Raw genomic sequence first — 12,034 nt, 5'->3', positions numbered from 1 at the left:
GAAAGACTTTTATGTGTTATCCCTCCCATTTCTAGTGATTTATGAATCTGATGGCTGCTTAGATATTCCCATCATTAATTCACCACAAGCGACAAAGACAGTGGTTCCCAGAGTCACACAACAAGCCGCTCTCCCCATCTCATCACATACCGGTTTGAGGCAAAGAGCAGAGGAAAAAAGTGAATTGAAGTTCCCAAGATAAAAAAATTTAAATGAATTGAATCCCAAGACAAAAATTCAACTTAGTTATACCCTCATTTCCCTAGGATTTCTGAAGTTATCTGATTCACGGAATACTTAAAGCTTTGCTGAAGCAAATGATAAATACATTATCCTAAATTAATGGTTCTCAATCAGGGAGTAATTTTGCCCCCAGGGGATATGTGACAACATCTGGAGACATTTTGGCTATCACAATTCACAGGGTGCTACTCATATCAAGTGGAAGGTAGAGGCCAGGGTACTGATAAATACCCACAATGCATAGGGCAGCTCCCCATGATAGAAAATTATCTGAGCACAAAAGTGCCAGTGTTGAGGAATCCTCGCCTAACCCCCCATATTCTAAGAGCATAAATTCCAAGCAACATTTAAAATCTTGGGACGTGATTTAACACATTTTTTGAAGGTGTGGCGGGGGACCCTGTAAGAATGAGTGTATTTTGGTTCTCTGGACTTTGCTTCATCAGTCAGACTACCCTGAAATAATGCTTTTATTAGAATTCTCTGCCTTCAAGGAAATTCCACCAATGAAGTCCTAATTTGGAGGTTTGTAGCTCACACTAACAAGCACACCAACCCATGCGATGCATTTTTTTTTTCCTCTTGGGAGACTTAAAAATTGGATACCTATTTACTTTTAATTTGGTAGATATGGGCAATTTGAATTTCAGAACTTAGCTGTGAACATGGCTTACAAGTGCACTCCTGCCTTTTCTAAGGTCACATTTACACTACAGAGTCATCTAGCTAAAATGTAATGAAAGAATGAGAACATAATCCCACTAGATATGGAGCAAATGAAACATGACTACCTTTCAGTAATAATGGAAGGTTTCTATTTTGTAACATGGGTAGACCTAGTTACAGGGACATGGCAATTTTGTGGTACCCAAGTAACAGAAGTAGAAGGTAAGCTTTTTTTTTTTTAAGAATTTATTTATTCATTTATTTATTTATACAAGCACTGGGTACAGTCAGAAGCACGGGAAGGTGAGAGAATTCACCAGAGACAGGGCAGGGAACAGAACAGGCAGACTAACGAAATAACTGCTGAGGGGAGCAGCGGGCACAGCAGGAGAGGTCTGTGTGCCATGTGGAACCCTCACTGGCGGCCAGGAATCGAACCAGCGCTGCAGAGGCTGCGGGCAGCTTCATAGCCCAGCGCTCAACCGCTGCACCACCGGGGGATGCCCCCTTTTTTAAAAAATATATTTAAAGGGTAGGTTTATTAGGGAAAGGGGAAGGAAAGTAAAAGACACTTGCATAGACACAAGCAGGCAGGAAGAACTGCACCAAAGGAACAGGTTTGCTGAGAGAGGCCTGCATAGTTGCAGGCAGGCGGCCATGAGGAAAGCGGCCTCTGCTGAGGGAGGTCAATGAAGAGAAGTCCCGGCTTGGTACAAGTCACAGGCAGGCAGGAAGCTGCTGCCCTGCAGGAGAGAGCTAGTGAAAAGAAGCACCTGCATAGTCACAAGTGGGCAGAAGGAGTGCTGCCAGAAGGTAAGCCCTCTTTTTAGAAAAAAATTATAGGCTCCTTGTCTCCAGAAAATTCACTGGAAATATTTTCTTCATCAGAGATACACTTTGACACATGTTAACAGTCCAATATGCCTTGAGACAATTTAATGAAACTCAACAGATGGATATGAAAGTCAATGTAAATAATATTATATAAATACATTAAGCTTTATAGTAAATGCAAAGTAAATTACAAACTACAACTGAAGTGTCAGTACCATCCACATGTAAATACTGGAAACTGATTTGAGAGACAAAAATTGGACCACTCAAATTTGTCTTTTAGGCATATTTAAAATGGGTTTCTTCACTTAGAATAGTTTCACTATGAGCCTGATTTAGGGTATTTGAGTACACAAATATCACTATCGATAATGTACACATCTTTCAGTGTTTAATCCAGCATCTTTTTTTATTATGAAGCTGCTTCACACATAAATGTTTCACATTTACTTACTATGAGAGGCTTATTTCATTACAGAATTTTCTCAGTGAAGAATACATTCTACTTCCAAATACTTCTGAGGCTTATCGTCGACTTCCATAGAACCTTCCCTGCTCCATGTGACTCAGTGACCACTGGCAGAGTTAGAAACAGGTCATTCTAAGTAGAGTTTATCCCTGGAGCACCTCCAGTTATTTAAATCACTAACTAGAGAGGTCGTGTGATGCTCTAAAACACTGGAGACCTCTGTCTCCCTCATCTCTTCCATGAGATTTGCAGGTTGGTACAATTCCCTGGTATTTTTCCTCCAAGACATATTCTAATTTAAGTCACTTTTCACTAATATCACTAGTATGATTTTCATGAGTCCTTATCTCTAAAATGTTTCTTTTAGGGATTACCTGCTCCCCTATATTTTAAGGTTACTCTAATCCTGAAAGGAAGAACTGGAACCACAAAATAGACTTGTTCATTCTCACTTGCAACATACAGACACCCCATCCCGCAGCTGGCTGAAACCCACATGTGCCCACTGTTGGCACATTTGAGTCTGAAATAGGTGTTGTGGTTTCTGCAGAGCTGTAACGATAGAGCAGAGTACCAGCTACACACCACCGGCCCTGCCCTTCAAGTACGCTTAGAATGAAGGAATTTAAAATCGTTTAGCTTTTCCACTGAAAAAGTTTCCTGTAACTGAATTCCTGGGAACTCTTCTAATGTTCTGTCCAACTAAATGCTTTTCAGTTATTTTAGAGGAAAGAAATATAATACTTTACGCCCCCTAAAATATACTCTTTTCAACCTCCTAATAACGAGGAAGAGAGTCAGAATTTTGGGTCAGCAACAGGAATCTTTGTGGAAGGGAACTGCTAAAACACAAGGTGAGCATTTGCAGAACAGCTGCAAGAGAGGTAGCCAGTTCTTCACTGCTCACTCTTCTACCTCCTCAGATGTAAGCGGAGAGATCTCATTGTTCCAACGCAAATCGCTCCAATCTGGCTTTCTGTTAATTGTTTTGTTTATTCTAATAAAAAATTCTGACAAAGAAAAAGGAGGTTTCTCTTTATGTGATGAACGATAGGACATCTAAATTCCTACTTAATGACAATCAATTTACCATATACTCTGGCAAATTAAAATTCCTTTAATTAGTTTTTACAAAGTAAAAGGGTAGCTTCATCCTTTATTTAGATAAAAACCGCCACTGCCTGACTAAACATATTCTCATCAAACAGAGGAAGGTAATATTTGCTGACCTTCCAAGGATTCTCTCTTCTTTTAATTCTTTATTTGCCGATTTTAAATAACTAATTTGCATAATAACACTGAACTTTTTCCCCCCCAACATCGCTAATTGAAATGTGGTTATGATGAATCTGTAATGTAAGCTCTCTATTCTACAAAGCCTGAAAAAAAAAAAATCCTACTGAACATGTAACTCTGTTACTTTGTGTGTGGTAATGAATTCCTCAATGGAAAACAACACAAACTGTAGAAAAGGACTCTGGCTTTCAGGGATGAATAGTTTGGTGTGCATTTCACTGATGATGCTTCAGGGTCACTTTCTGGCAAATGGACCTCAAAGAATCTGAATAAATGAGAATTCTTAGATGTTCTGAAATGTGATAATCATAGGCTCATTTATCTATATGTCTAGATAAGTAACCCAAAGGAATCACCGTAAGCCTCAAGAGATACAAAAATAAGTAACATAAAATGCAGCAAATGATGCTATTTTCTTCCACTGCCATGAACTGAAAGTAGCTCCTTCTGGTGTGGAAATGGTTTTTATTTTTCCTAGATAGAAGATCTCAGTGAAATGTAATTTTTAATGAAAATTAAACTTAAAAAATGAAATAAAAATTAAATCAATTTTTGGACCATAAAAATCTATAAAACTAAGGAAGGAATGACTAGCATCCATGTAATGAAACATATTCCCTTATCTTGTTATCAAGACAATCAGGACAGGACTGTTTTTGGCTATCAGATTATAATCCCCTGCATTTTCCAGCTCATGGGTAAACGAGGAATGAGTGAAACAAGCAATCCCAGTGCACAGGGCAGGTTCACTATCAATTTGGCAGATGGATAGAGAGAGTCCTGGAGCCCTCAGCATGCGTGCCCTACTATGTCGTAGTTGGCAGGACTGTTTGACGCAAGCAGGTATGGAGCCCTCTGAGACTTGGGGAGGGGTTGAGGGGTGGCCGGCCATGAAAAGATGGTACTCGGTGGCCGGCCTCCTCGCCCATTGGGTATCTCCCCATGAATGGCCAGAGACAGACAGATCCCTATGGCTGTTGGAACGGGCCCTGTGCAGAATAGAAGAGACTTGGACAGACACAGTACCCACGAGGCGGCAGGGGCTATGGGACAGGTTTTTCTCACAGCTCTGCGAGAGTCTGTGCAGAAAGAAGACTCCAAGGCCTGGCAATTCCTGGTTGAGACACAGGCCCAGAGAAAACATGAGAGGTTTCTGGAGGAAGAGATCCAGAGAGTGACCACCCAATCCAGAGATGTCAGATTCCTTCTCCAGAGAGGAAGAGGAGGCTGGTCCTGAGCTCCAGCCTCACCCTGTGATGACTCAGAAAATGAAGCACCAGCAGCCCATGGCCCCAGGGGTCAGGCTGCTGGGCCACCAGGGATGGTGGAGTTCACCACGAATGGCCCATACATCCAAGTGGAACTGGTGGACTTGGGCAAACAGTTCCGTCAAAAACCAGGAGAACCCTTGGCAGCCTGGCTGCTGTGCTTGTGGGACCTGGGGGTGGACGCAATGGTTTGCACAACACAGGTGATGGAGAAACTGGCCTCAGGGACCCTGTAGCCATTGTTTAGACAGAGGCTACAGAACAGCTGGCCACTGTGGCCTGGGTGACAACTCCTTGTTGAATTGGGTAGTGGCTGCTGTATGAACAGTTTGGGCCAATTCATGATATGTGCCAGAGTCTGTGAGGAAGTGACAAACATGCCGAACGTCAGTACATGCTGGTGCGGGTACTTAGTGAACAGGGAATGCAGCAAGCTGTTTAAATGCTCATGGCCCTGATGACAAGCATTTCACGGCAGGAATGAGGGATGTGGTATTGAAAAATGCCCCCTCGGGCTCTTTTGGGTCCCTTATGGCAATCCTGGTACCCTAAGTGAAAGGCTGAATATGTGCCATTCACCACCATGGTAGCCAGCTCGGGTGACGTCAAGAGCCGGTGCTCTCAGAAGGGAATACAGGGAGTTGAAAAACCAAAAAGGATGTCAAAAAAGGCAAGGACGCCTCTTAAAGTCACCTGTACCCAGATGTGGACAGATCTGGCGAAAGCAGGTATAGATCACGCTAAATTACATGCACAATCCAATGCATATTTGTTAGAGCTACGGAGACAATTTTGAGGAGATCTGAGTTCACACCATGACAAGATGGGATACTGTGAAGGGGGAGGCTGGGAACTCCAGGTCCCAGGCACATGCATTGTGCTTGGAGGACAACTTGTTGCTGACCCCGGCCCAGGGCGGAGGCCGCCCTGTCTGCTTTTGAATAGGGTGGCATGAAGGCCAAGGAACCCATACACAGGGGACGGGAAGGGAACAGAGGCCACAAGCGGAGTTTGTTATCCATGAGTACCCATGTGCACATGAAAAAGAGCTGGCTTTAGTTCAGGGGTCTGCTTGTTATACTGACGGCTGTGGAGGCCAGAGAGTCAAGGTGACAGCAGTGAGACCACACTTGGGGATTTGGCGATTACCCTCAAAGGGGTATAAAGTGTATGTGTCATCACTCCTGGCGTACATCCTGGGTGTGGACGTGCTCCATGCCTGTGGCTACAAACCATCGCTGGAGAGTTTTGACTTAGGGTACGTGTGGTAAAGGCAGTGTGGTATGGACATACTAGGCATCAGCCCATACAACTGCCAGTCCCTAGGTGAGTGACCAATATTAAACACTATGGACTGCCAGGTGGCCAAGAAGAGATTACAGGCCTAACAGCAGAGCTGGAGAAAGTGGGCACTGTGCGTGCTGCCCATATTTATAATCCCTATAATTTGCCCATGCGGCCGGTGAAAAAGCCTGATGGCTCTTGGCGTGTGATGGTAGAATACTGTGAGTTGAATAGAGTAGTTCACCCCTTGCACATAGCAGAGCCTTCAGGGGCAGACTTGATGGCTGGTCTGAGCCATGAGCTGGGCACATATATCTTTGTAGCCAATCTGGCTAACGCCCTCTTTACCTATAGCACCAGAGACAGTCAAGACCAGTTTGCCTTCTCATGGGAAGGCCAGCAGTGGACATTCATTGTGCTTGGTGCGGACACTAAACGAGAGGTGCAGGAAAGGCGGCCTGGCTCCTGTGGAGGTGTTGCTGCTTTCTACCTCTGCTCCCATTAAGCTGCAAATACAGACTTTACATTTTGATTAAGCCTGAGTTTGAGCAGCAGGAGGACAATATTTTATTGCCATCCCTGACTGGGTTAGATCTGGGACAGACTATGGGCTGGGTATGGCCTTGGACAGTAAAGAATCCCTGTATGTGTTGGGAGGCCTCCATCGTCCCTTGGAGATGTGGCCTGGAGGTCGATTTACAAGTAACACCATGGTGACTAGGCAGTGGCTACCATGGGCACGTGTTACCTCCCTGTAGTGGCAGATCAGAAGGCAAGAATAAATGGAACATTTGTGTTGACTTTGTGGCCTATTATGAGCTTGCCTTTCTTGTTGCATGTAGAGCCTCTGATGCCTCTATGCTGGGAAAGCGCATGCAGTTCTTGCAACCTGGGAGGCCACTGTTGCCAGCTATGGTGTTGTCTTTTGACCAAAAAGTTGGCTTATAAACTGCCAAATGGGAGGCATCTCCCATTGCTGGTGCCAATAACTTCTTTAACTTTTTGTCCCTAGGTTCATATACTCTTAACATCTAACTGGATGTGGTTGTATTAGTTGTATTCACTTTGCAGTATGTTACAGTTTGTATTATTTTTGCGGGTCATGGGTACAGTGTTCCACATTGACCAAGGGAATCCTGACGAAGAACAAAGTGTAAATTGCACTGCAAAAAAACGTTGAGGGGGTGGGTTGTAGGGTAAATGAAGTTACCAGGCTTTTTCTGCCCTCCTGCCATGAGGTGCACCTGTAATTATGGACACCTGGGCCCAGAGAGCACCGGGCATGTGCATATGTAAATAGAGACACCTGTGCCAAGGGGCCAGGGGCTATAAAGGCTGTGTCACTCTGAGGCAGGAGGACAGAGGAGAGAAGATAGCCAGAGATATGCTGAGAGAGAAAGATGGTCTGTCTGTCCTGGTTCAGCAGAAAAGACCTGTAAAAATCTACAGAAGGCTCCAAAATTCTCTTTTCACCTGGTAGAACTGAAGATGAACTTACCCAGCCTGGGATGGTTGCAAAACACCCAGGATGGCCAAATCCATGGACACTTCCTAGAAAATCAAGGGACCTAGAACACCAGATATTGATGGTTCCTCCTACTCTAGTTGGAAAGTTAAGATGATCACCTGATCTTTACCCCTTCCTCTCCATTTCATGAGCTAGCACCTGCCACCCTCAGCCCCACGGCAAACAGCCCCCATACTTACTATCAATGGCGTGCAGGTACTCCATGTGGATGGCCCCAGCACCCGCGGTGGCAGCCGAGGGGATGATGTCTGCGTAGGGGCTGCGCTGGCCGGCCAGCAGGGCCATCTGATGGTAGTATTCAGCTGGGCTGACTCCAGCGTGGGGGGCTAGAGGAGAAGACAGGGGAAGTGTGGGTACTGATGGTAAGGAAAAAAGAGAAGCTTTCTAGACACATCCCTGATCCATCTGTCATGTGGCCCATATTAGCAATTCCTTTATGCTCGCCCTAGTGAAATTCCTTTAACTCAAATTGTGCTTTCACTGAAGTCCAGAAGATATCCTTTGGTTGAAAATGAGATTGAAGTAAGAGAATAGGAAAAATGAAATACATTATAAAATATTTGAAGTTAAAGAAATCACCAAGAATTCAAAATGATTAAGATGTATGTGCACACACTCATCCCTATGCCTCCCTTCCTATATCCACTCGCTCTATGTTCACATTTCTTATAATAGACAACTGTTGATTTCTTTCCACACACGCTTAAAAGACCTCCCTACCCTTCTGACTGGAGTGTCTGAGACAGCTCTCACTACTGTGAGGACTGGGGGTTTGTAAATGAAAAAGAGCACGGTTTAATAACACATGATTGAATGATAAACTGCAATTTTGTGTTCCATAACTTAAAAGCTCTTTTTTTTTTTCATTACAAAATCAAAAAAGAAAATATACCTATCAATCTGGAGCAATTTACTGGCAAGAGTCAGCGCTATAGGAGTGGGTAATCATCAGTTTCCACCTGCCAATTTCAGAGCACAACTGGCAAGATTCTGCAGCAGTTCTGAGGGTAGTCTCCAGATCAGGAAGGTCTGGATGCAAATCCAGCTCCCCACTTCTCATTTTGGATGTCCAGATGTACCCACAGTACTTAGCACATGGCATTCAATCAATAAAGGTGAGTTTTGCCATTACTCTGTGCAAATACCAGTACTCTAGCACTAGGTCTGTGTATGTTTTACATTTCGTGTCCATAAAGATATATGTGTATGTGCAGAGGGAGAGAGAAACATTAGTGATTTGACATTATTTTGTTATTAACTGGACACCTGAGAGGCAGGAAGAGGAAAGCAGAACACTCAAAGAATGTGTTATTCGTACTCATCATTAAATACTAAGGAAAGCAGATGACAACTTGCTTTAACTAGAGAGTCCACTTTCCGCTGGCCCATCTGAATTTCCACAAGCCAAGCATAATTCCAAGTCTGTGGCTGGCTAGCCTCCCTGATCCCTCTCCCTCTGTCTCATTGTTAGTCATTTCCAGAAACACTCAAGAACTCTGCAGAGGTTACTCTCCACTTTTTCCATTTTAAAACCAAATCCAAAATACGAATCCTGTCCAAATGGCAAAACTCACCCCTTAGAAACCTTAAAGTATATTCACCACACTGAAAAAGAAGGGAAAAACAGAGCCTGCCACTGTTACTGGAGCACAGCTACTTCTGGATTTCAGCTGAGTGGACACTTGCTGAGTGTTGCTTCCCACCTACAACTGCTGCTGCTGATAGTCAGCCTCGGAAATTCACTGATTGGAGAATGAGGACACTAAGGAGTCATATCAAACACTGCTCAGTGAGGTGGAGGGCATGGTGTGTCTCTGTGTTTTGACAGAAGCACCACCAGATTGTGGTCTGCTACAGAGAACTTTTGTAATTAACATCGCTTATGCAATTCTGGACCTTAATTCCTGTTTCAGCACTTGTGGACAAAAGTGAGTCTGTGCATGCGTGCATGAGATGGGAAATACTCTTCCCGTTTTATAATTTGACAGTTGCAAAATAAACAGTTCCAATTAAAAAGTCATATGAAAATTAATTAACTGGGAAGCTAATAGAACCAACAGGAATTTAGTCCTTGAGAGTTTAATATGAGCACCAAGTTGAAACGGCATTAAAATCAAATTTCTTTTGTTTCCTCACAACATCCCTTTCTTCATCTGGCAAGGTCAGGTCAAAGACACAGGCACGTGCAACAGGTCTGCACCTTCATGTTCTCTAGGACCTTCTACTCAGAGTGTGGGCCATGGACCAGCATCTCTCACGCCACCTGGGAACTTTCCCAAAGTGTCCCCTCTCGGGTCGCACCCCAGCCCGCTCCACAAGAAATGACGCTGTATCACCATCTGTGTGAGGTACGCACACTGGAGCTTGGGGGATGCTGCTCTAACAGACATATCTGTACACATGCCTCTCAGAACAGAAAGGTGTTCCGAAAGTTGTGAGAATGGCTACAGGGTCAGGTTAAACATGCATGCAGCAAAGAATAGGACATGGTCAAGAGCAAAGACTTTAGAGTTACTGAGTTCTGACTTTGGGATCTACCTCCGCCACTTACAAGCCAATGGACCAGGATGCAAGTTACTTGACCCCTCTTCCCCTTGCTAGCCAAACCTGAAGATGGAGATAACATTACCACCCAAGGAGGTGTCACAACCCTGAATTGAAAGCATGCTCTTAAAGGATTTAGCACTGTGTCTCGCCATAGACAACAAACATTAGAGCAACTGAATTCCACAGCCCAGGTACAGACAGGGTGGGGATGGGAGAAGGGAGAAGGGAGGTAGCGAGATAATTAGAAGCAGAAAGGGTTGGTCTGAGACTTACCATCTGTGGGGCTCAGGCCCCGGGCTGCTGAGATCATGGAGAGGGACGGGCTGCTGTGCAGAGACCGGATGTAGTCCATATAAGGGTTGATGTAGGGATGTGGAGGGCTGAAGGGGGAGTCAGATGCTGCAGCAGGATTCCGGTGCGGGGAGATCCTAATGAAGGGTAGGTCCGAATACGTTGGGCTACTAGATAAGGCAGAAGGCCTAGGTAAAAAGAAAACCAAACACAAGAGGATGTGAGACTGGTATCTCCAGAGGCAGAGGCTAGCTGTGAAAGAAAAGATGTAAAATGAACTCCAAGTGTGTTAGGGAAAAAATTGTCAGAGACATACATTTCAGTACCATTACCTTAAAATCATGGTGACATAATACAGGTAGAACCCTGCTCTACATTTATCTGGGCAAAGGACATTTTCCCTTGAGAAATGTCATGGCACTATGAATATAGGAAAATTAAAGTCAGCCTTTGGCTTTCCTGAGAAGAAATTCTAAATAGCATGTACCATAAAGTTACCTCTGATGAAATGCAGCCATTTTCAATAAAATGGGGGGAATTTGAAAAAAAAAAAAATTCTATGTAGCAAAATAAATGAGAAGGATAAAAACAGATACTGGATATTCATATAACCATTTGATGTGAAATACTTTCAAAAACTGCTTGGACATCAACAAACACCCTGAGGACTCTGAGGTTAAGAGGAAGAGGGAGAAGCAGGGCCACAAGGATGGTGGTGGAGGAAAAAGAGGAATGGAAATGGAGGTAAATGGCTGGGGCTCTGGTGAAGCATGAAGCTGGCTCTGAAACAAGGCCAAGATTAGAATAAGTTAAGGATAAGGTCTTAGAATCCTGAGAGTAGGATCGTAAAATGTCACAGTGGAAACAGCCATTCTTGACTTCCTCCATTCCCTGTTAACAGAGATATCCTGGCCCCTGGGTCAGTCCATTGCTGGGTGGCAGGGATGGTAAGAGTTTGTTCTTATGGAGCTGGAATAGACCTCCCCAATCTGTCCTTGTTCTGCCCTCTGCAAATTCCAGACTAATGGGAGAAGATTCATGATCCTCTGTTCTGTAGCAACAAGGCTGGCAAGGACAAGTACATGGCAAAGGCACAGACTGAAGGCTGAGGGCAGGTGGCATATGCACAGATGCACAGGCACAGGGACCAAGGAAAGAAAAGTCACCTCTCACTATCAGCCTCAGAGAACCACAAGGGGCGGGGGAGGAGGAGAGTTTCCCACAAATAAAAAATGACTAATTGCAAAAGTCTGCAAGCAACATGAAATTAAACACTTTATATAGCCTCGCATGAGCTCCATTGCCAGGCAGCTTTCTCTTATACTCATTTTTCAAGTGATGTCCTGATTAGCCAAGTTCAGTGAGCAATCGATAATTAAGTACTCCTGGGCTGAGAAGTAGGAAAAGATTGAGATTTTGCTCGAGCTGGGTTCCGAGAAACTGCAGGTAAATGTGGACTTTGGCTAAGGAGACACTCCATGTCCTGACTCTCCCCCAGGGACCTTTTTCCCAAGTCACCATGAAGGTCCTGGCGACCATCAATCCCCAAGACCTAACTCTGGGAGAAGCCAGCTCCACCAAGTGTATACCACGTTTCTAGAATGACCA

At 44.3% G+C, this 12,034-nt stretch overlaps 1 protein-coding gene across 1 annotated transcript in view; it reads right to left on the bottom strand.

The window, feature by feature from the left end:
- GLI3 (GLI family zinc finger 3) overlaps window positions 1-12,034 on the bottom strand; it is a gene marked incomplete at both ends in the record, with an annotated part of 271,835 nt that overhangs the window by 78,375 nt on the left and 181,426 nt on the right. Inside the window, 2 exons of the mRNA XM_084230035.1 lie at window positions 7,768-7,914; window positions 10,409-10,614. Coding sequence (XP_084086161.1) covers window positions 7,768-7,914; window positions 10,409-10,614 — 353 coding nt within the window. The remainder of the gene's footprint in view (window positions 1-7,767; window positions 7,915-10,408; window positions 10,615-12,034) is intronic.

Source organism: Talpa europaea (genome assembly GCF_964194135.1).
Source record: "Talpa europaea genome assembly, chromosome: 3".
NCBI lineage: Eukaryota > Metazoa > Chordata > Mammalia > Eulipotyphla > Talpidae > Talpa > Talpa europaea.
This window is presented reverse-complemented; position numbering and strand designations above follow the sequence as displayed.